The following is a 25,410-nucleotide window of genomic DNA, read 5'->3' on the forward strand; positions in this document are numbered from 1 at the left end:
CACACCCTCTCCACCCCTGTGTTATCTGTCAGGGAGCTCTTTCCTTCTCCTGGACGATGATTGATGAAAACAGGGCTTTATTTATGTAATTCATAGGCGAAACCGATGCATTACCAATGCTTGTTAAATGGTGCAATCAAAAAAGGATGCTAATGGGTAATTAACTATTTCATGTTATGTGCATATTTGACCTATTCTTTTATGGTTGATTTTATGATACCGAAATAAAAGTTTTGATGATGATTATTGTATGTCTTGGCAATTTTTGCACATACAGGGCCGGATAGCCATTTTTCAATATTTGTAATACGCTAAACCTTACCTAATGGTGGTATTTTATGGCAGCTTGTGGGCCCCCATGGCATGTAGCTCACCCGTGGTAATACCGAGGATGTCACATAATGATGACAATTCCTGGCCCAGCGTGTCTAAACATGGTATGAGGATGCTTATGAGTGGATGCTTCTGGTCCTGTTAGAATAGTGGTAATTCTTGACAGAGTATATTCCAGGGTACCGCTGGTAGTATGGTGGTAATTCTTTGCATTCCGTAGGAAATTCCTGCACCATGATGCCAACCATGACATAACATTCACCCTGGCAGTATGGTGTTAATTCTTGCCATACTGCGAGCCTTGATTGCACAATAATGAAAAATCTTGGCATATTTTGGTCATTTATGGCACCTACAATAATGCTGACTACTGCAACATAGTGGTAATTTATGACGTGTTGTGGGTACACATGGCATTGTGATGTTGAACCTAGGAGATTCTGGCTCTGATTTAATGTTGATAACTCCTATCATAATGTGCCAAGCCATTATAAGGTAGTGCCTGGGAATTCATGTAAATAATTTTCAATACATTAAAGTTCTAACAAGGTCAGAGAAGACAGTAACCAGTTAATTATTCTAGTGCAAATGCTTAGCTAAGCCTCGCTCTAAAACCTAGGAAAGAAACGTGATTGCTAATGCCTGGGTATTGGAGGTAGGTTTGGGTAAGGTGAAATCGGTTGCACTTGTAAATGCTTATTTTTAAATAGTCTGTGTTGCTTTCTCTCTCTGTCCCATCATTACGTTAGCTTCACTGCCTATATGGAATATCTCATGAAGATTCAAGTTTCTTGCCCTCTATCTATTGCTTCCCATGCCATCACAACCCCCAGTGTCAAGGACTTCCCATTCTCCCAGTGTCCCGCATATCGTGACCTGGAATTTGACAGGTCTAATTCCTTTGTGAGCAGAGTGAGAGATAGGAAGGCCTCTTATCAGTATACTGTTGCAGGAGGTGCTTCAAACATTTCCTCTCTTCTGTCCCTTGCCATTGCACACATAGGTTGTTTTTTGTCTGTGGTTTTATGCTGGTCTGCCTCTCCCATGACACAGGTCTCAGTGGCTCACCAACACCAAAGATGAGACCCTCTGAAATGCACAGGTCAGGTGCAGTTTGAGACCCCGGGTGAGATCACAGCACATTCCGCCAATACTCCAGGGGGAGGAGCAGCGCCATTGGTGATCTTCTGTGACTTCCTAAACCTGATTCTGGCCATAGCCCTGCCCATCCACAGCCTGGCCCGATAACAGCATCTCAGCTGGCACACCGCACCTGGAATGGCCCAAGCCACAACTTGCTGCCTACCACCCGCCATTCATTCTTCCGGCCATACCTCCACAATCGGGTGGGGCAGCCTCCCACAGAGAGGGATTAGCGGGTCCCAACGGGGGCTCCTGCCCATAGGTGTCTGTGCAGGGTCCTACCCGTGGGCTGATTCTTGCCTGTGTGGCCTAAGGGATCAGCATCTTTCCAGGGTTCAGGGCTTAGATTGCCCAGTGTGAGTCTCCTCTTGGGCCAAGGGTGAGCCATGGAGGAGGCGCGGAGCGGAAAAGCACCAAACTCACTGCACATGGGGAGTGAGCTAGGTGGCTGTACTCAGCCACTCTAAGTGCTAGCCCGGGATCCTGCGGAGGCGGCCCAGCTAGGGCTGGGGGCAGCCCGTGGGTGTTCCTGGTGAGCTCGTGCTCAACCCCCATCTTCACAGCCTCGCTGCCCCCAATCCAGCTATCTAACTATTGCCTGCTGATTGGACTAGGAAAGGGAAATGCTACTTACCAGTATGCATCTGTTCTTGGCATGTGGGGCTGCAGATTCACACACTAGTGCATAGATCACCATGTGTTGGTGGGCCCGGATGATTACAGTTTGTTGTTGTCCTGAAAGAGTCTTTTGTATGGTAGATGACTCCTCCTGTGGAGCATAGTGTGCATGGGCATCGACTCCATCTTTAGATTGTTTTTCGCCATTAGGGGAAATGATGGAGTTGTGTGAGAACAGAAAGAGATGTCCATGTATAGTGTATCTAATTAAGATATTACTGGAACAGATATAGGTAGCCGGGGAGGCGGGTGGGCGTGTGTGAATCTGCAGCCCAACATGCCAAGAACAGATGCATACTGGTAAGTAGCATTTTCTGTTCGAGGGCTGCAGATCACATACTAGTGCATCATTGATTGCATAGCAGTTCTCTCCCTTAGTGGCGAGTACCAGTATCTGTTGCAGTGGTTTGGAATAGTGTTTTGAGTACAGCCTGGCCCACACTAGCTTGTTGTTTTGCTTGCACATCTATACAGTAGTACTTTGTGAATGTGTGCGGTGTAGACCATGTAGCTGCTTTGCAGATATTATCTAGGGGAATGTTCCCTAAAAATGCCATAGATGCCCCTAGTTTATGGGTGGAATGAGCCCTAGGGGGAATGGATAGAGTGCGTTTTGCTTTTTGGTAACAGATTTAAATGCATTTAACAATCCACCTTGTAATCTCCGTTTTTGATATGGGATTACCTTTATGTGGAGGAGAAAAGGACACAAAAAGCTGTTTAGTTTTACGAAATGGCTTTGTCCTATCAATATAGTAGAGGAGAGCTCTTTTGACATCTAATGTATGTAGAGCTCTTTCAGCAACTGTTTGAGGTTGGGAGAAGAATACTGGCAACTCAATAGACTGATTGAGATGAAATGGTGAAATGACTTTTGGAAGGAATTTGGGATTTGTCCTTAGAACCACTTTGTTGTGATGGAGTTGCAAGAATGGTTCTTGAATTGTTAATGCTTGGATCTCACTTACTCTTCTGAGTGAAGTAATAGCCAGTAAAAAAATCAATTTTCCATGAAAGAAATTGTAAGTCACACTTATGCAAGGGTTCAAATGGAGGACCCATAAGCATAGTGAGAACAATGATTAGATTCCATTCAGGAGAGGGTGGTATCCTGGGAGTAATGATTCTTTTGAGGCCTTCCGTGAAGGCTTTGATGGCAGGAGCTCTGAATGATGACAAATGCTGTCTGTTTTGAAGGTAAGGTGCTATAGCAGTAAGATGTAACCTGATTGAGGAGTATGCTAAACTGCATCTTTGTAGATGGAGCAAGTAGCATATTATTTTTTGGATGGAAACATCTAGTGGGTTAATGTTGTTATTGGTGCGATATATAACAAACCTTTTCCACTTGGCTGCATAGCATGCCCTAGTGGTGGGACGTCTAGCTTCTTTGATAACATTCATGCAATCAGGTGAGAGTTTGAGATATCCAAATTCTAAGACCTCAGGAGCCAAATTGCTTGCTTGAGCTGCATGGGGTTTGGATACATGATCTCTCCATGGTTTTGTGTTAGCAGGTATGGAGAGAGTTTTAGTTTCTAATGTGATACCACTGAGAGTTCTAGTAGTGTGGTGTACCACGGTTGCCTTGCCTATGTTAGTGTAATGAGAATCAATTTGAGGGAGTGTTGCTGTAACTTGCGTACCACTAACGGAATGAGTGGGAGAGGCAGAAAAGCGTACGCAAATCTTTCTGACCAATTCATCCATATTGCATTGCCTTTGGACAATGGGTGTGGATACCTGGCGGCGAAGCTTGGGCATTTGGAGTTGAGGTGTGTGGCGAACAGATCTATTTCTGGCTGTCCCCACTGTAGAAAGAAATGTTGAAGAACTTGCAGAAGAAGTTCCACTCATGAATCTGTAGTCTCTGATGACTTAACAGATCTGCAACCTGATTGTGAACTCCTGGTAGATGCTCTGCTAATATGAAGATCTTTTGAGGAATGGCCCACCTCCATATGGTCTGCGCCAGCCGGGAGAGCTGTAAGGAGTGTGTTCCTCCCTGTTTTTGGATGAAATACATGGATGTCATATTATCGGTGCAGACTGAGACAGCTTTGCCTGATAGGTAATGTTGAAATGACTTTAGAGCGAGAAAAATGGCTAGCAACTCCAAATGGTTTATGTGGAGTAGCTGTTGCTGTGGTGTTCACCTGCCCTGTACTGTGTGCTCTGCCAAATGAGCTCCCCAGCCAGTTAGCACCACCTGTGGAACTGGCTCTATGAATGGCCGTCCTTTGGAAAGGTTTTTGGTGTTCCACCACTGCAGAGAGTGATGGGTTCGGCAGTCCATCACCCCCAATCTGTTAATTGACCTTGAGCCTGGTTCCATTGGCTTGCTAAGCACTCTTGCAGGGGGGCGCATTTGGAGTCTTGCGTGCGGTACTACGAAGATGCACAACGCCATCATTCCAATTAGCTGAATGAGCACTTGAGCTGGTAGTGAGTGTTGTGGTTGGAATTTTTGTATAAGAGCTTGCATACCTTGTATTCTTGCTGGATTGGGGGATGCAAGTGATATGGAGGTATCTATTGTGGCACCCAGATACTGTTGAGACAGGGATGGTTGGAGATGTGACTTTGTTTGGTTTATAGTGAACCCGAGTTTGCGTAATAGGTGAATGGTCTGGTGTGTGTGCTACACGCACTGGTGGTATGACTTGGCTTTTATTAGCCAGTCGTGGAGATATGGGAAGACATGGATGTTTTCCCTTCTCAAGTGTGCTGTACTACTGTGAGACACTTTGTAAAAACTCAGGGTGCTGTAGTCACTCCGAAAGGGAGGACTTTGAATTGGTAATGCTGACCTTCTAGTACAAACCGAAGGTACTTTCTGTGAGCTTGGTGAATGGAAATGTGGATGTAGGCGCTCTTGAGATCTAGGGTAGCAAGGAAGTCATTTCGTTTTAACAGAGTAAGGACCTGCTGTAATGTGATTGTGTCTAATAAAGGTCTGAGGAAGCCGTCCTTTTTGGGAATAAGGAAATATAGGGAGCAAACTCCTGTGTTTTGATGGTGTACTGGAACTGGTTCTATTGCATTTTTCTGCAGTAGAGAGGCCACTTCTTGTTTTAGGAGTGTGAGATGCTCTTGTGACATGGGACGCTGTCTGGGTGGTATTGTTGGAGGAGTGGAAGTGAGCTCCAGGCAATAACCTGGCTGAACTATTTGTCTCACCCACCTGTCTGTTGTGATGGAGTTCCAGAAAGGCAGAAACTGTTATAATCTCCCCCCGACAGGAGTGTAATGGTCTGGGGGAAGGGAGGGAAGTCACTGTTTGGGAGTGGAGACAGTGTGGGTGTTGTTACCTCTGCCTCTACCTTTAGTGTTGTTGCCTCTGTATCCTCCTCTGTAATAACCTCTATTGGGCGAGTATTGGGTGGGTGCTTTGTAAGAAGTGGAGGCAGTATCTGTTGGAAAATTTCTAGAGGCGGGCTTGTAAGAGGAGCGACGAAAGGACGCTCCGGGAGTCTGAGTTTGTAAAGCTCCCATGGACTTTGCAGTGTCAGTATCCTTCTTCATTTTTTCTAGGGAAGTATCAACTGTAGGACCAAAAAGGTGTTGCTGGTCAAAAGGTTGATTAAGAGTACTGGTTTGTACCTCTGGTTTGAAACCAGAAACGTGCAGCCAGGCATGTCTACATAAAAGTATGCCGGTATTTATTGCTCTTGAGGCTGTATCAGCAGCGTCCAAAGCGGAACAGATGGAAGTATTAGTGATAACCTTCTCTTCCTGTATTAAGTCAGAAGCCCTGGTCTTATATTTGTCTGGCAAATATTGTATAAGGGTTTCAAGCTCATCTTAGTGAACCTTCTCACAGCTTGCCAACAGAGCTGATGAAGCATGACATCCTTCGGTTGTGTGAGGGCATCAAGATCAGGACACACTGTCCCGCACAAACAGAGATGTAGGACAAACGAGAGTTCCTTTCCCTTACTTTCTCTCTCTTCTGATAGGAACAGTGACTCTCGTTGGTTGTAAGGTTCTTCTCTGGCGCATGAGTCACTGGACCTTAATGTACCTCCCTGTCCCCCCCCCCCTCTCTCTAATTTTGTATTTCCAGTTTTTCTCTTCTTCCTTTGCTGGCTTCATGTCGGGAAACAGGCAGGTTCTTCAGGTTCCCATTGAATTCACTCAACAACAAGTTACAATTTCAGGAATATAGTTTGCAAGACATCTTGAACTAAACTTTTCCTTAGACTAATGGAGCCTAGATGAGGGCCCCTGATCTATATTTCCCAGCTGCTGTGAGTAGGCTTTGGTGGTTCATTTTGGTTTGTTTAATGCACCCTATGTAACTAGGAGATTGTTTCAAGAAGCAAACCTTGGCCCTTAGCAGAGCGGGATGAATGATGCCATAATACAAACTGGACACCAGTTACTTAAAAAGCCTGTTCAACAAGTCTGCCTTTGGACTCCTTAAGGGGCTCTAGTGTTCCCCCATAAATTGTTTCTTCATCACAGGCAACTGTTTATCCACCGTCATTTTTTCACCTTGAGCTCTTTATAAGAAATATGGTATTTGGTGCAGGAGAAGTGGGCGCTGGAATATCTGATTGCAACCGTTATCCTCACACCAAATTCACACAATCATTTGATAATGAGTCTGGAATATGATAGAGCTTGTGGACTAGGCTTTGCCAGGTCTTCTCCCATATATATTCAGAATCACAAGCCCATTACAAGGCCCTTTTCTGCTGTAATTTACTTGGAGCAGGGCTAAATATCAGCGGGTAATACTACAGGGAGTTTCCAGCTCCCCTGGTTGTACAGGAAAAAGATGGAAGTGGGCAATATTCTGCAAATGTCCACAGCTCCAGAAACCTGTACCCATGTCCATTGTTTCCGGGCAAAAATTGTTGGGTCCATTATTTGAACCCCATGGTTCTGAGCCTTGAAACACCTCAGGATGGCCCAGAATTGTATCCCAGCTGAAGATATTAGTCAGGCCGCTTGTATTAGGCCGATTGTATAGAAAACTCCATCATAGTAGCTATGGAGGAATTGGCTCCAGCCTCCCTACGCTACTCTGCCAGAAAAAGGCCGTCGGCCCCTTGGTTCTCAGAGTCATTAAGACTACTTAGACAGGGTTGCAGGAAGCAGGAACGACTCTGGCGGGCCAGCTGGGCTACGCAGGACAGGGAAATCCACAAATCCCTTTTGAGGGGATATAAGGCTGAGGTTATGAGAGCAAAGCAGGAGTATTTTACAAATCTTACTACCTCGCTTACCTCGCTGAAAGAGTTGTTTAAGATCGCGGACTCGCTGTCTACCCTGCAGACCCCGGACCCAGTTGCTAGCACACAGCAGCTCTGTGACAATATTCTCCAATATTTCCATTCAAAAATTGTCGAAATTTATTCGGCCTTAGTCACAAAGGGCGCCAATATCTTTCTCCCCCTCTCTATCCATCCCCCCCTCAGTATCTGCCGGGGTTCCTTCCCTGGTGTGTTTGTCCAGTTTTCCACCTCTTTCCCTTCAGGAACTGGATGTTCTTTTGAGTAAGACCAGGTCTGGGTCTCCCCTTGACCCTTGCCCTCTTAAACTTCTTAAACAGTGTAAGGAAACTCTCTTGCCCCCATTACTGGACATTATGAACAGGGCAATGCGGGATGGCATTTTTCCCTCTCAGTGGAAGAGGGCGGTGGTTAAGCCCTTTTTGAAAAAGCCTACCCTAGACCCGGAGGTTCTTAAAAACTTTTGCCCAATTTCGCTGCTCCCAGCTCCTGCAAAGATGCTGGAAACCCATCTCAACCAGCATCTTGCAACATTTCTGGAAACCTCTGGTCTTTTGGATCACTCGCAGCATGGATTTCGGAGGGGTCATAGCACGGAGTCGGCCCTTACCATAGTGCTTGATAACATCCGCACCAGAGCTGATAAGGGCCAGACTTCCCTCCTCATCCTGTTAGATCTTACGGCTGCTTTCGATACCCTGTCCCCCTCGGTGTTAATATCTAGGCTGAGGGAGATAGGGGTGGAGGGGCCAGCACTCAGTTTGCTGGCCTCCTTCCTTGACCAGAGGGAACAGACAGTCAAGTTGGGGGAGTTCCTATCTCCATCCAATCCTGTGCAGTGTGGGGTCCCACAGGGGTCGGCATTAAGCCCGACCCTCTTTAACATCTATGTGACCCCACTTGCCAGGCTCATTAGATCATTTGGGATGGAGGTAGTCTCCTACGCTGATGACACTCAGATCTTAGTGTCTCTCGCCCAGTCTGTCAGCTCCTCTGCCTCCAATTTTAGACACTGTATGGAGGCAGTTGCTCAATGGATGATTGACAATTCATTGAGGCTGAATGGCGAGAAGACAGAGATCCTAGTGCTCGGTGGGAAGGAGGACATCTGGTCCGCGGAACGGTGGCCTTCATCCCTGGGAGCTTGCCCTGTACCCACGGCCCTGGCTCGGAACCTGGGAGTCTTGATCGATCCGGCCCTTGCGATGGGTCAACAAGTGAACAGGACAATATGCACTTGTTGGGGTATTATCAAGATCCTGCGGAAGATCAAACATTATCTGTCCCTGCAAGCCCGCAAGCAAATTGTGGTCGCATTAATAGCTTCCCGGCTCAATTACTGTAATGCCTTATACGCAGGAATAAACAAGGGCCTGTTACAGCGACTACAAATTGTGCAGAACGCTGCCGCTAAGTTTGTGCTGGACGTGCCTAGGCGCTCGTCAGCCACTGCCGCTAGGAAATCCCTGCATTGGCATCCGATTGAAGCCAGGATTTCCTTTAAGGTTTTCTGTTTGATTTATGGGGCCCTGAACAGGAATGAGACGGGAGGAATAAGTGACCTGCTGGTTCCGTATGCCCCCTCCAGAAACCTTCGTTCCTCTAAAAAGTTCTTGTTATCAGTCCCCCGCGTTCGAAGAGCTAAGTGGGGAGGCAGGGCTTTCTCTAGCCTTGCTCCGAAATTATGGAACACTCTGCCCTGTGAAATCAAATCCCTGCCATCATTGCAAGCCTTTAGAAGGGCCCTAAAGACATGGCTCTTTGCCAAAGCCTACCCTTAGTTTTGGGATCTGCCTTTTTTGTGATTTTTTTTCTTGATAGGCGCCTTGATGCCTCCGGGCTAAGTAGCGCGATATAAGTTCTCATTCATTTCATTTCATTTCATTTCATTTCATTTCATATTGACTGCCGTTGTAGAGTGGTTGGCTCAAATTAATCTATGTGCCATTCGTAAAACAAGCCATATGGGGAGGCAAAGGCTTTGTGGTCAATGCAGCAAGAGCCTGGAATCAGCTTCCCCTATATTTGAGAGGTATGCCGAACCTTCTGGCCTTCCGAAAGGCCTTAAAGACTTGGCTGTTTGCTGACTAGGGTAACTCTGAGCTCATTCCTAAGGAGGTTTCACATAGCGCCAGGACACCTACGAGTAACAGTGCGCTTGATAAATGATATAACATAACAAAGCTCCTGTTTGATTTAAGACGTTTAGTAGGGGTATATCTGTTGATGGATATCTTAAGGTATTGCGGGCTCCTATCCCACAGAGGCAGTGGAGTAATCACAGTACTTTGACATCCATTCTGAATTTCGCAATGAGTCAATGCAAACGGGTGACATGTTCATGCGTACCCTTTCATTCTAAGAATGGCTCTCCTCTCTGGCTCTCCTATGACAAGCTTCTCAAATCATATATTGGCGGCATGAGACACAGGAAGGCTTTGTGGTCCTGTGCAAGCTGGTTTTGTACATGATCTGAAATGTTCACCAATCATGTTATAACGTACACATGTGGTTTAATCATCTACTTAAAAAGAAAGAAACAGAGGACAAACAGCAGAAAAAGTACGACGCCCAACATTTAATGCAAGCACAATTATGACCATGACATTTTTTGTCAGAATTTACATTTTCAGATAGCCTGGGGTGGAGGGGGAAGGGGGGGTCAAGATGCAAGCAGAGGTGTGCACATGCAAATGATTTAAAAATGCACTGCTAGTCCCACTGTTACATGTGAAACTGAAGAGGGAAGTTACACTGCAGTATAAATGTTCGCTTGAGGTCCATGTTTGTTTGAAAATTGTATGGCCCCTGAAACACACAATCAAGGTTTGACATTTTCTGCCCTTTTGGGGGTACATTTTCTTCTTGTCATACTCTCAAGTTTACTGTTGCTCAAAATGAAATTCTATGATTTTCTCTGATTCACAATGCCTTACGTTTCCCTTAAAGGTGAACAACAGATCCAGTACAAATACCATTTGTTAGTTACTGGAGATACATACCAAATCAAAGGAGAGTGTCTCTTTTGTCATGGTGCCAACATCTGGAATATGAGCTTTTGCCTGTGCTTTTATGTAGCATTTTTCTCCTCCAGCAAAGCGGATCCCTGTTATGCCCTAAAAACAAGGAACATTTTGTAATTAGATAGATTAACTTATGTGCTGTTAATTAAAACTGCAATCAAATTATAATATTTCACGTCAGGCATGCCTAAAGTAGTTACGATGAAATCTGAATTCAGAGGTCAATACATTTAAGTTAGCTGAAATCAAAATGATAATTGGCCTTGAAAGAAGCATTTTGACCCAATTACATGTGAAGTTAGTGTTATTGGCAGTCGTGGTTCCTGCAGGTAAGCGCGGTGAGGCGGGGCGGGACGAAGTCGACAGATGATGGTATAGAATATATTTATTTCTTTTATTTTCCCTATTCCGTCGTCTGTCGACTCCCTGCCTCCCCACCTCGCCGCGCTTACCTGCAGGAGCAGCGACTGGTTATTGGGTGAATCCGTGTCAGAGAGAAACACTTAGAATCCAGGTCGCCTAAATTTATTAACACTTTCCATCGGATTTAAGTCACAAAAAATGTTGTTTTAGCATTTACTTTCTGTCATAAAACAAGTATTGCGCTGGGACGTAGCCCTAAAGTAACTCAAAGTGTGCTACTCAGCACTACTTTTGGTCTAATGGGCGTACCTTGGGTGGAACATGCTTGTTCCAATGCAAACAACTATGGTCATTGATTCACATCCCTATCTACTGAAAAAAGTAGAAGGGGATTTGCATTAAAACATTTGCCTACTTGATGCAGGTGAGACATGTAAGAAAAGTTTTCTTTTTTCAAAAACCTTTTTAACTTTGTGTGTGTGCTGTATACATGCAAAGTTTGAATACTTTTTAACTACATCTAAGCATAATATTTCCCTTTTAGTACAAACCCTATGCTGCTCTATGGTGAAAGGTGTATGCATAGGTGCAGGGCACGCTAAAGTGCGCCAGTGCTAGGGATGAATACAAAACTTCCATATGTTAGTAAAAAAAGCACTGTTCTGCCCTCTACCTTACATGCGATGCAGAGTAGAAACGTTGGTTGTTGTGCTGCATTGTGTGAAAACAGAATACATCTTTCACCTGGGTTCCGTTCCCGGGCCAATGGAACACAATTGAAAATAAGGATTTATAGAAATAAAACCCATGAATGCAAATGTTTGCTTTGCTGTAGTGCACTGCTTTACATTCACCACAGGTTAGAAATGACCAAATGTTTAATTGGGGGGTCATTCTGAAATCCATCTTTTCCTCTTTAATCTTCCTTACTGTAAATACCACTCTATGAAATTCGCAACACTCCACTTACAGAGCCAACCATTCCCGTATTCTAGATATTTTTCGTTCACTTGAACAATTCTGTGAATTTAATTATTAAACAAAAGCTGGGTCCTGGTTAAAATGTCTTCACAAAATGCTACATAAGTATCAGATTTTGTATATAGTGTCACATCTACCCGATGTGATATCTTCATAGTGAAGCATTCAATGTGTTGTCTATAGTTTTCAAATTTCCTGTAGTCAAAACGGTTTGACAGCCACCAACAATGTACCAAAGTTAGGAAGCCTAGAAAATGTTTTTCTGGTACAGAGCCAGCAGGCACCTACAATGATGCAGGAGAAACTATAATGTATGACTTTCCCTAAACGTTTTTCATGCATAGTGTAGGACTACTAACATCACTGGTACATATACTTCAAAGTTGATTACATTTATTAAAGGCCAGACATGCAGATTTTAAAATTTTGCTCGAAATTACTTGCGTTAGAGGATTTTTATCCATATCCCTGTCTGCAGCTGTTTGTCGAAACCCATGGGTGGCATTACTTTGGGTTACAGTTCAACACAAATCACTATTGCGTTGGATTGCTTATCCCACCAGTAGACTTTACGTCGGGTCTGCGTTAATGTACAACACAAAGCCCACACATAGGCACAAATTAACAAAACTTGCACACAAAGCAGCACAGCACCTAAAGTTGCTGCATTGCGTTGTATTAGAGGGGGAGAGCAGGAAAGAACAATATCTACAAAGATATGCCACTATATTGCTCTCTTCTAGCTCTGTACAATTAGGCTGCAGAGCACCATGCACACATCTTTGCAACACAGTACACAGGTGTTTGTATGAGTCTACCATACTCTTTGTACTGGAAGGGTGCCCATACAGTACAAAATAGTATGCCTAGACATACAGTGCAGCAAACACGCAAAGTGAATAAAAAGGTAGCCGAAACAAAAGCATTTATTCTTTTTAAGTCGAGCCTAGCGTTGCAGCGCGCAAGCGCTGTCGCTCTGAGAGGCATGCAGTAGTCAAGTATGCTGTGGAAGCCGCGCCTTCTCTCTGCCCATATTTTTGATTGGCTGGTGTCATTGTCCATGGAAAATGCTGGTTTCCGATTGATAATGAGACTTGTTAGTCCCTCTTTGATACCGCCCTGTCGCCATTTGGTACCTCCCATGAGGACTGGATATTTTACTTGTGGCGTTACAAGGTCTCCTTCATAAGTCAGTAAACACAATTTTTTTCCAGTCGGCTCTGGCAATGGCAGCCTCATGTTTATTTTTGCATTGCGCTTTCACTTTAACAATAGCTGGCGGCCAACCCTGCGAGTGCTGTGTGGGGTGGCAGCTATTGTTAAAGTGAAAGCGTGATGCAAATATAAACAAGCAGCTGCCTTTGCGCAGTGGAGACAGCTTGTTATATTCACTCGGTGATACCAAACCCACCGGTTCTGCTTGCATTTCTGACAAGTGCAACGTTGCATTTCTGATGTCAGGGCTTGACCTTGACTGCATTTCCAAACACAGAGAAGCTTGTGCTCCCCCTGCCTCCCCCAGGACAACTCTGCAGTGTAAGACAGTGTCGTATAAGCCTCTGCAAACAGGCATACGGCTTGGACGTGCAGGTATGTGCAATCACACAAGCCCACAAATGCTGCCACCCTCTGTAGCACAAGTTGTAGCTGGATGGCAATAACTTTTCATCACATCTCTTTTAGTGTCTTATCCAACACACTCACTCATTAAAAGGTGTATTTCCTGTATCAATATTTTTGTCCAAACCACTGAGCTTCTGGTGATGAGACACCTACTAATTCTCAAGGTCATCTTTGTTGAAGCATCTTTTATTTTTGAGGTGGCGAGTTCTGTCTGATTGTCTGTGCTTCTCTGTTTCTGATTGATGCTGCTTGTGGGGGCAGCTTGTGATTTCTGGCTGGTTGTATATGAACTATGAACAGAGCTGGGTCCCCTCCTCTGCATTCGAGATGCATTTTGTAGAGTAAAACACAGCAGCAGAGCCTGACTGCAGTATCATGCAGCGCTTTGCCACAGAAGCACTTTTTTGGCCATTTATGTCTTCACCTTGAATGTATTTAAAACACTTTATGCAGTCAAGCAATTGCGACCTCCTTGTTAGCCAGGGCTCACGGGTGCAGGATACAAGGGAAGATAAAATGGTGGACTCGTTGGCCGATAGTGCCCGCAGGCCCATCTGGTGTGTCCCCCTCTTCTCTGCTGAAGGTAGACCCCTCCAATTCACACTCAAGACTGAGGACCCACTGGCACTACTGCCCCTTACTACATGACGTCATGGATCGCGAACGCCACACTTGTTGCGCAGTGCATCATGCACCCACCCTCTGTGTGTGGAGTGGCCGGTCACTGCGTCCCAGTACAGCTCAAAGCTCGCTGTTTTATGCTGCCTTTCCCCTCCCTGGTGGAATGGACAGGATTTTTAGACAGAGTTATGTATTTACTGTGCAGTTTTAATAATAGGGACCAATCTGCTAGCTACTTGCGTCAGTGTACCGGTGACACTGTAAGGGGCGTTTCAAAACTTTCACCTCAGGGACACACAGTCCATTTAAACAAGGCATAATATTGCTTGAGCTCCTTCTGCTGGAAGTGAGTAAGACACAGAAAGGAGAGTGTAACAATCCTAGACAGTACTGTCATCCATTACTTAAGCTAGCTCAGCGGGTGTTCCGCATGCAATGGCGCTAACAGAGCCGCAGCTATGACACTTGGTATCTGATGCAAGATTTGCATGGGGATACAGCTTAAAAAGCCTAAAATAACCATCAGAGTTCCAGGCCTTGATGCGCTGGAGTGTTGGGGCCGACCTAAGAGTAGGTGGACAAGAGAATGGCAGAGAAGCACGAGCGAGTAAGTGCCAGACCTCCCACCATCATGGGTAGCATTACAAGAGCAGCAGCCATCTTGTTTCAGATGGAGGGGCGGAACAAGTCTCGGGGTTCATTTTGGGAGGCTGAGTGGGCCACAGCTCGGTGACCCCTGTAGTACTGAAGCAACATTTCTCAGGTGAATGCGGACACTTGGATCACAGTGCACTGGAATGGAACAGAGGCAGCTGAGCCCAAGATCACCACAGGACCTGTTGTGGGGAGGAAGTGGTGGACAAGACAGCAAATGAGCATGGAGAGCTGCGCCAAGAGCCGGCTCTGGCTCTAAGAGCCCGTGCAGGAGTCGAGCCTTGAAAATATTTTCCATGCAAATCATGCACCAAACATAATGTTACAATATGATAATGTCATCTAAATTCAGAGAATTGTGTTTCCTTACCAGTGGAAGCGTTTCACTTTAGATTATCAGATTATTTGAAAAATATTTCTTAAAAATGTGAGTTTTTAATCATGAACTCGGAAACATTACATTTTCCCTTCACCCATGCCCTGATGAAAATGGCTCAGAAAAGGGGGTGGTGATGAACAGTGTCTGAATTAAGCAGACCACTCTTACCCAGTCCAAAGATCAGGGCTTGATCCATCACCGTTATTTAGCTCACTGCCCCATCCCAGCTCAGAACCTGGCTATATGCAAATTAGTCTGTCCCTGGCCCAGTGCATCATGGGAACAGGGCAGACCAAACTACCAAGCCAATTCTTCACCAGAAAGGAGACAAGCTTCCGGGGACCGGTTTCTGGCATTTCAGCCGTCGTCGGCCCGGCTTGCTTGAATCCTGATAGAGCAGTGAGCAAGGGACTCATGACTGAGTATACCCTGCCAAACCTATAGTGGCCAAAAACGATTCAGAAAAGGGGGTGGTGATGAACAGAGTGTCTGAATTAAGCAGACCACTCTTACCCAGTCCAAAGATCAGGGCTTGATCCATCACCGTTATTTAGCTCACTGCCCCATCCCAGCTCAGAACCTGGCTATATGCAAATTAGTCTGTCCCTGGGCCAGTGCATCATGGGAACAGGGCAGACCAAACTACCAAGCCAATTCTTCACCAGAAAGGAGACAAGCTTCCGGGGACCGGTTTCTGGCATTTCAGCCGTCGTCGGCCCGGCTTGCTTGAATCCTGATGGAGCAGTGAGCAAGGGACTCATGTCTGAGTATACCCTGCCACACCTATAGTGGCCAAAAACGATTCAGAAAAGGGGGTGGTGATGAACAGAGTGTCTGAATTAAGCAGACCACTCTTACCCAGTCCAAAGATCAGGGCTTGATCCATCACCGTTATTTAGCTCACTGCCCCATCCCATGAAAATGGCACCAGTCAACTAAGATGCAAGTCACTTGTCTTGTGAACCCTATAATTTGGCACCCAGGGACATAAGACCCCTTTATGATAGACACAGACTATGCTAGGGAAGTTTGCTGGATGCACAGGATGCTGCGCTGTGGCAAGGACTTTAACCTGATTCCCAGTTGTGGCCACTAGGACACATCACGTCTGTGAACCTCGACTCGTTTTAGGCTTGAGTTGACGAGGATCTTCTGCCGAGCCAGAGCCAGCATCTGGATTGAGTTTTCAGTGGTTCGTCCCCTTGGGGTGGAGTTGGGGGGGGGGGATCCTGCAGCAGTGGTACAACAAGCTAACCTTCATGTGGACCATAATGGGGTGGGCTTGAATGTCATCAAAAGTCAATAAAACGGACTTTCTTCATCACAAGATGGGAGACTTTGAGACTGTGTCCTTCTAACCTCAGCTTCTCAGTCCTGGAAGCTGTAGGCAGGTGTTAATGTGACTGATGTCGATGATATTAAAGGCCCCCTCTGGGTAATGTAGTCATAAAATGTCTCAAAACCCTAGCAGAGGTCATTAAAGGTGCATTCTAGAATGATTATTATTGACTGTCAGTGACGCAGAATTGAATAAAGATACCGGTTTTTCCCATGACACTATATGCCCCCTATTAGAGTTATACATGCATAATAGAGTATCCCTTGCAACTGAGATCAGACACAATGTTAATCAATGCTGCCGTACTAAAAATTCTCTTGCTAACTTAGTAGAAAGAAAGAAAATACTCGTACTAGTTTGTAGCAGGGTTTCTGTTCTCCCACAGAACTGTGCACAGAGGATTGGAACCTCAGCGAATTAGGGTGACCCAAAACTCACCTCAGTACCGAAAAAACCCCTTACCGAGCTAGCTACAGTGTCTCATTGGTCATAACCAACTCCCAATGTTTAGACAAACCAGAACATGAACTTACAAACCTCAGGTTACGTGGAACACATGAGCACTCTTTTGTTATACAATCATTACAAACCAGAACATGGAGTAAAGAAGAACACGTGAGCATTTGAAATGTTTATTTACTAATGCCGTCTTCTCAGGCGCAGTATCTTAGATAATACAAGTAAACATATTATCAGAAGCAAAGTTACCAGCATAGTTACTAGTCCATAGAAAGCGAACGGTGACAGCATGTTAACATGCTGTAAATGAATAAGGGTTAACAACACTTATTTCTCACCCTCCCTAACACGTATATTATATTAATAGCTAAGAAGGTCTCTTTGGGTTGAATTAGGGCGGGCCCATACCTCAGGATCCTAGAATGAAGAGATCACATCAGCATACACCAGCTCTCTCTGCATGCGAACAGCATCAAGTGTTTTTGTGTGCCTCAAGCTAAGCAATATAAAACCCGCCTCAAGCCCAAAGTTGGCAGAAGCTGCACTTATGTTATGTCTATGAAGGCGCGAAGATCAGACCTCATAACAATTCTGTATCGTGTTGTTCCTGAAGCTTCAGCACTCTCTGTACAGACAGAGTTTATTAAGCAAAGCTGATATCAGAGTAATAACATATTATTCTCATGTAAACCACAACGAACTACTAGGTTGAAAGCTAAATCAACAATTAAGTGTTGTGTGCAGAAGCAGCAAAAGGAAAAATGGTGTTTAAACATTTAATGAGCCTATGCTAACTTAACACATTATAAAGATATACAGTAGCTATATGACACCCCCCCATGATCTGAGTACGGACAAGATAAGATAACAGAAGTGCCATCTCATGAGAGCAGAGTTCAACAACATATGAGCTTGGTTCTCAAACGAAACGTTGAAAGAATTGCATTATAGCAAAAAAATAAATGCTAAAACAGCCAAACATTCTACACTGGCTCAAGCCAATAGGCAAGGGAAGTAAAATACGTGACAGAAAACTCAAAAAAATTTCAATGACATACTAGTTATCAGCATGCCATGTCAAGTGGGAATATCCAAAAGTGTCTAGGACATAACTGTGTATGCAAAATAAGCAGCAACAGCCTCCAACATGAAATCACCGTCTTCATTCGAAAACAGTTCAGCCATCCAATTTAAAAGTGGAAAAGAACATTCGTGTTCTTCCAGTACCGGAGCCTCTATCACCATCAGAGGACAACTCGGTGGGTTTTCAAGAAAGCTCAGTTCCAAGAAATCCTGTGCTGCCGCGAGTACATTCCAGGGACCCATTAGTCCATGCATCGCTGCTAAGGCCGTAATCCTTTCGCCAGGACAAACCAACTCGTGAGTAGTGATTGGACTCATCAGCTGATTAAAATCGACGTCAGGAGAAACCGGTCCGCAGAGACACAAATCAATGGCCCAATCGAAATCACAGGTCAGGCAGTGAAACACAGGCTGGACACAGGTGAAGTAGGAGAATCGAAATGATAATCCATATGCCGTGCTCAAAATCGCCAACGGCAGTGTGCCATAATATTCAAGCATCCGGTTGCGGAACAGCGTCAGAAGCGGCTGGGCGGCGCCTTGCACAGGAAGGACATCCATATTTAAAGAAACAGAAAACAACTAGAGCGCCCGCTGCTAATGCAAGTAAAACTGGGAATCCACCAAACAAAGTCGAAAAAATGGAATGAAAGAAAGCAGGAATGACTCCAAAAATCTTTTCAAAGGAAGTCACGAGACCACTGCTAACAGTTTTAAAAAAATGAGCCAGACACTTTGTGGAGGACGCGTTAAAGATAGTACGAATCATCTCGCCGAAATGTAAAGGCAAATCAGTATTTAAAAGGGCCTGAACCTCTGTACGGGTGTTGGCTATGTGAAGAACGAAAGTTTCACGAGCCAAACTCAAGGCCACCTCTTTCTGGGACAAAAGAGCTCTTATTCTGCTCATGCCGCTGAACTCAGCTCTCAAGGTTGGTATTAGTGGCCAGATGGAGGCCTCCCTGTGTTCATGTGTGGGAGGGTACAGAACATTTCTGCAGCAAATAACACGTTCAGTTACTGTTACTATAAAAGGAACACCTTTTATTAACCCACAACACTCTTCATTATTTAAAAGTAAATAACTACCATTTCCTAATAAGGTAAACGTGGGGATGATAGCAGGAACCGGTGTGCCTTGTAAAACACACGCCAAATTCGGTCGGTGTTGGTTACATGAACCGTGTAATTGTATGTGTCTACACATCAATGAATGATCTGGTGTCTCAGTACACTCCTCCCCATTCAGATAAACCTCTTGATCATCTTTGAAACATCTGTATGTGTATGGAAGCGACCAGACTTCATGAAGGAAACCGCTACCTAATGGTTCATAATGACCAATGGGTACATATCTCATACAATTTGAAACTTTATATAAAGTAAAAGGCAGCGTTATTAAACCGTGGATAAGCCACGTTGCAGCAGTGGCCTCTGCCACGGAAAAAGGCAAAGATTCTAACCTTTCAATATGTAACATAGAAAAGGAAGCATCACGCATTGAAAGCAAGCGTTGTTTGTCAGTCAAATTAAATGGGGCAAAGAGAGAAGAAACGTTCATGTACGTCCAGGGAACCTTACCATTTTTCAGAGTCTGAAGGGTCCATGCAAATTGCATGATTGACCGTAACTGATTTTGGCCATGGTATAATACTGATACTTCATCATGCACAATATCCACAACGGATGACACAATATTATCTAATGTGTAAATTCGGGAGGAAAGCATGTTAATACTATTATCAACAACTGCAAGCACTTTCTCAAGATTTGCCTGATCAATAGCCCAAAGGCGTGTAGCAGCCTCAATCTGTGATGTTTTCCAAATTTCATTGTAAACAGCATATATCCACCTTTTTGACCTACCACTAGCCGGGCCTTTAATGAAATCATTTAAATCCACATCTGCATTCAGTTTAGAAAGGTGACTTTTAACTGCAGGTAAAGTAGAATGTTTCAGCCAATTTTGACACAATTTGCTTACAGAATAAGTTGTGACAGTGTGGACCAAGTCAAAACGGGGATCTGCTCTAACAGTTTTAAAACCGTCAGATAAACCCAAAAATCGGTGCTGGCAAGAATCAGCACCACGGTGCCAAAGCAACCAAGCTTTTGGATCCAAGCTGGAAATGTTAAAGGAACAATTAAGGAGTAGGGCCTGTAATTCACTAATGGGTAACTGAGTAAAATTACTCCAGCCATCATATTCCTCCAAATCCGGGATTGTAGGGGTATTTAATTTTTTAGAAGTAGCCAATCCAAAGCATGTGGTCTGGGAAATTGTTTTATTCAAAAACAACATATGATTCGGGATGAGACATGCACGGTGCAAAGCCTCTATGCCTTGTACCTGCCAGGCTCTTGAACCCCAAACTGATTTAAGGTCTATTGTTTCCTTCCATAATTTGTAGCCCCCAGTAACTAATTGATCAAGGAAGGCCTTCGAATACAACAATTTAGTATCGGTAAGTCTAACCTTGGACATTGGCTTCTTTAAAACTTTAAAATAAAAGGACTCGGGATTGGACTGGTTAAAGTCAGTGAAATAAGTATACTTTTTCAGAAATGTTTCTGAACTGCCTTGTGCAGGCGCTGGGCAATGTTCCCACTGTGTAAAATTAACAGTATCCCTCCGGGATGATGTTTTGTATAAGTAGTGATTGCCATAATGTTGGAAGCAAAATAAATCACCATAATTAGCAGATTCTAAATATAAATCCTCAGCATCAAAGGCAGCATAGTATTGCAAATCAGAAAACAAACTGTCTACTGCATTAACATCCCAGTCATCAGAACGAATATTTTGTTTTACCACATCCCCCATATTCACTCTAAGTACATTAGGAACATTAACGACTTCTGTTGGGCCATGAATTTGAAATCGAACCGCATCCCACACAATTCCATCAAGGACTGGCTATGCAGTGATGTTAACCAAAGTCAAATCTCTTTTCAATCTGTGTGTAGAATGTGACGAGGAAATTGGGGCCAAAGTTCCATTTAGAGGTATAATGCATGTTCTTTCCTCGACATAGTGTCCATTGATGAGTCGAAAAAAATAAAACACAAAACCAATTGACATAAAAAGGTAAACTGAAAAAAGGATCAGCCAGATGTATGTCCAAGGGGAATCAAAAAATGTTTTTTAAACAAGCTGGCATAAACTGCAAAACGAGAGGGTTTCTTCGAGGCAAGGGAAACAGAGTCAAATGAAAATCTGGATTCCGTGGCTAAACGTGCTTGCAGGTCAGGCATGGACAAATCAGTGGGGTAAGTATAGTCTATTTCATCATTGTTAGTTCCGGGCAAAGTATTTAATAAAGGACTGGAAATTGCAGGTAATTCGATGGCCACTTCAGTTTCATTATTAGAGGCAGTGGGCATAACTGAATTTCTCACAATGGAAGGACAGGAAACAGCTGGTGTCATACTAAGAAGAATCGGCCACTCTGTGTATCTTGACATTGTCAATTGAAATAAACCTGTTTTCTTTACGACCAGGAAGTGGTGGTAAAATGACTGTTCTTGTGCCCTTCACTCCAAGGACTGGAACCGGAGCTCGATAGGAAGGACCAAATTCTTTCTTGTTATCGATCTTCTCTCGAACCAGTTCTCCAACTTGGGGTAGCCAGCCGACTACCGGGATCTGCAACGCAACATCCGATGTAGAGGGCAAATGTTCCTTTGCAAGACTGTCTCTGGTCTTTTGTAGATTCTGTAAAACATTGCAATGTTCATCTGCGTCAAAGGAAGTGGCGCGAACCACACAGTCTAGACCGTCAAGGTCAGGGACGTACATCTTGATGCCAAAGAGCATTTCGTATGGGGTCCGCCCACCCAGAGACCTTCTAGGGAGATTATTAAGCGCACGCTGCACGCCATTAAGGTGGGTCAGCCAGTTTCTGCCAGTGCCTATAACTCGAGCTGTCAAAGATTGCTTTAAATCACGGTTCATTCGCTGAACTACACTATTACCCTTAGGTCTGTAGGGAGACGAAAACTTGACTTGGACCCCCAACGAAGTCTTGGCATCCTTATACGCCTTAGAGGCGAAAGCCGGACCCTGATCCGAATGGAAGGTACCACAGGCAAAAATCCCTATAAAGACACGCAAATCTCTAATGACAGTCCGTGAATCAGCCCTGCGATGGGGCCATACCCACACAAAGCGTGTGCATGAGTCAACTGCTACTAAGATGTACTTATACGCAGTATCAGATGAAAAAGGACCGCAGTGATCTAAATAAACAAAACCTAGTGGTTTATTAGAAATGTACAACTGTGTCTGTGGCGGACGCGTAGCAGTTGAAGGTTTAATCTGCTGGCAAACATCACAAAGAAGGACATAATCACGCCTCTGTTTGTACAGTCCCCGCCACCAGAAACGTTGTTGTAATTGAGTTACAGTGGCCGAGACGTCCGCATGCGCAGACGCCACACCTTCATGTGCCGCTGTAATCAAGTCTGCCCTGCGATCCGAGTTGGGAATCAAACGTTCTCCAACATCAGGAATTTTCACAAAAGGAACCTTTTCGGGACTTAAGTGGTATGTGTACTTCGAAGGGAACCCCGTAGGATGTTTACCTCCCTTCTCAGTGGCAGCAACAGCCGCCAAGATGTCACTATCAATCTTAGTTTTGGACCGAGTAACTGCTGCAACTAAGTATGTAGATACTGCTGATTTCGCTGCTTCATCAGCAAGCGGGTTACCGACAGCGTGGACTCCAACATGCTGGCGGCCAAGAGTATGAAGTACATAAACGAGCGGCAACTTAGCCTTAAGTTCTGCCACTCGAACCCAGATCATCTTGTGTTTTATTGTGCTACCCTTGGAATCACGAAAATCATTCTGAATCCAAAAGAACAAGTTTTCATTGTAAGACTGGACACAGTAGAAAGAATCACTTACAATAAGTGAAGTAACACTAGGATCAGCGTACTCCAACACTAGTAAAAGAGCACGAAGCTCTGCCAATTGTGCGGTGCAATCGCCCAGGGGCATCGTGTGTACTTCCCTGGAAATGAACTCATCGTTCAACATAGCACCGACCACAATGGCGCAAGCGGAAACGTAGGCATGTTTAGAGCCATGCGCAACCTGCGCCGAGCCATCAGTGTAAATGATGCAATGGAAGTCCTCCAAAGGTCGCATAGCTAGAGGAGCAGGATGAACGAATTCATACTGCAAGTACTCTTGCGACCGTAACGAGGTGTCAAAAATAAACGTGACATCCGTGGACATCAAGGACGCAGCCCACTGAATCCACCGAGGGTGCAAAGCTTTTGAATTTGGTACACTGGCTTTCGTGACTGCCTCCAAATGAGGACAGGGTGTTACAACCAACATGCATTTCCCCTGTGACAGAGCCCGTTCCTTAAGAATCGCCATCTGCACTGCTGTTAAAACCTTTTCCACAGTGGGAAACCGCATTTCAGCCGAAGTGTACAAGTGTGACTTGTAAGCAATAGGTACTGTGTCTCCTTCATTAAAAGTGAGGTACCTGAAACCCACTGTCCCAGGAATTATTCTTATCACCAGGTTGGTGTGGTTATCACGTGTCAGTAAGTATTTAGAAGCGAGCAGATCAGCCTGCAAGGATTGCAAGATGGCTGAATGCTCAGGCAGCCAGCATGATTTTGAAAATGTAGGTTGAATCAAAGCATACAAAGGCTTGATTCGCTGGGCATATTCCGGAATGTATGACCTTCCGAAATTTAAAAAGCCCAGTAAAGACTGCAATTTTTTCAGTGATGTGGGAGCGCGCAACTGAGCACATTTCTCCAAGAAGTGAGGAGCTAAACCTCTACCTTCATTGTTGAGCTCATAGCCCAGAAACAACACTGTATACTCAGCAATGTGCGATTTTGCAAAGTTAAATTTGTAACCCATGTCTGCAAAGTTACAAATAATCGAATTTACCCGACACAGATGCATCCAAATTTCGTCGTCTGTGAGATAGATGTCATCCACATACAAGCAAGCATCTGGGTCGATTCTCTCCAAAAGAGAGACTATGCGTGCCTTAAAAATACCAGGACTATTCTTATAGCCCATTGGGAGACGCCGGAATAGTTTTTGGACCCCAGCGCACGTAAAACTGGTCCATTGGGAGCTGACGCTATCCAATCTATGGGCATAGAAACCGTTGGAAATGTCAAGCGTTGTTTTAAAACGCTTACGCACTAGACTATCCACCAGGGCAGAGCCGTGAGTATTCTGTACTGCACAGTTACGGCAATGCGAGTTTAAATGCCGGTAATCCAATACCAAACGATACGATCCGTCAGGCTTGGTCACAGTAAAAAGAGGATTATTCATCGGTGACACACATGTTTCAATAACTCCCTGATATTCCAATTGTTCAAGGATTTCCGCTACGGAAGATTTTGCTTCACGCCGAATGGGATATTGAGGTTGAGGCTGCGGCTGAGACCGCAATGGAATTTCGTGGCTAGGGGACAATTTATCCCAACCACATTGGTTACGGTACAGAGACGGTGCGAGAGCCCGAGCCCACTCTTCTGCAAAATGCTGCGCATGCTCTTTCGAGACAGTTTTCGCGAAACTGGGGAGGATTACCTCCTCCCCTTGCGGCGCCGCAAGCACAAAAGGTGGGGGCCAGTCAGCCTCCGAAAGCAAAATATCATAGGTAGAAGACAGATTTTCCCAAAATACCCCTTTTACGGTACGCTGTATGTCACCTTCAATTAACAGGACAATTTCATAAAGTCTTTCAGGGGGAGCAAGTCTCGTATCGGCTGTTTCAATTACAACGTAGACATCAGTCGCTGTCACCCTCAGTAGTGGACGCAGCGCCTCTCTGACTATGGTAATCTCCGCCGCGCTGTCCAGCAAGGTCAGAGCCCACGTCAGATTCCGAAGCCGCGTTCTCACTATCTGTGGCATATCGATGCGCTGTTAAGGCTGCGACTTTCTTTTTCGCAAACTGCGGTCTTTTCGGCGTAGAATCCTCCTGCTACGCTGCGCCTTCAGTCTGGCGGGGCTGGCCACGACCTTGTTGGCCACCACGTCCCCTACCGCCTCCTCCTCCACCGGTTTTCGAGGCCGATGAGTCCTGAAAGGAACGAGGAGAGCGTTGATCAGAAACCTGAAATCGATCAGGTGATTTAATCATCGCGCGATCGCGCAAGTCATAAACTTTTTCTGTCGGCGCAGGAACTTGTGGTGCAGGATAAGAATCCTGAGTCTGCTTTTGTTGCTTCCCCTGTGTCTGTTTTTTAGGCCAATTTTGTTTTTTGGACTTGGGTTGGACATCCGCCGCAGCAGATTGTCCTTGTGGTAGTTTTTTCTCCTTGACAGGAAAATATTTCAGACCTCTACTTGTGCGGCCAATCGTTTTATATGCGGCCACAACTATTTTCGCTAACTGTCTGGGTTTATCGGCATCGGGCAGAGCAGCCAAAGCATTCGACACCTGAAAGTTCACCGCATCTCCTTTAATATTGGAGAGTATGAGATCGCTTACCATC

General features: G+C 44.9%; 1 protein-coding gene across 1 annotated transcript in view; it reads right to left on the reverse strand.

Annotated features, from left to right (window-relative positions):
• CNMD (chondromodulin) overlaps positions 1-25,410 on the reverse strand; it is a 112,431-nt gene that overhangs the window by 40,832 nt on the left and 46,189 nt on the right. Inside the window, exon 4 of the mRNA XM_078657404.1 lies at positions 10,397-10,510. Within this exon, the coding sequence (XP_078513530.1) occupies positions 10,397-10,510 (114 nt within the window). The remainder of the gene's footprint in view (positions 1-10,396; positions 10,511-25,410) is intronic.

This window comes from Lissotriton helveticus, chromosome 8 (assembly GCF_964261635.1).
Source record: "Lissotriton helveticus chromosome 8, aLisHel1.1, whole genome shotgun sequence".
NCBI lineage: Eukaryota > Metazoa > Chordata > Amphibia > Caudata > Salamandridae > Lissotriton > Lissotriton helveticus.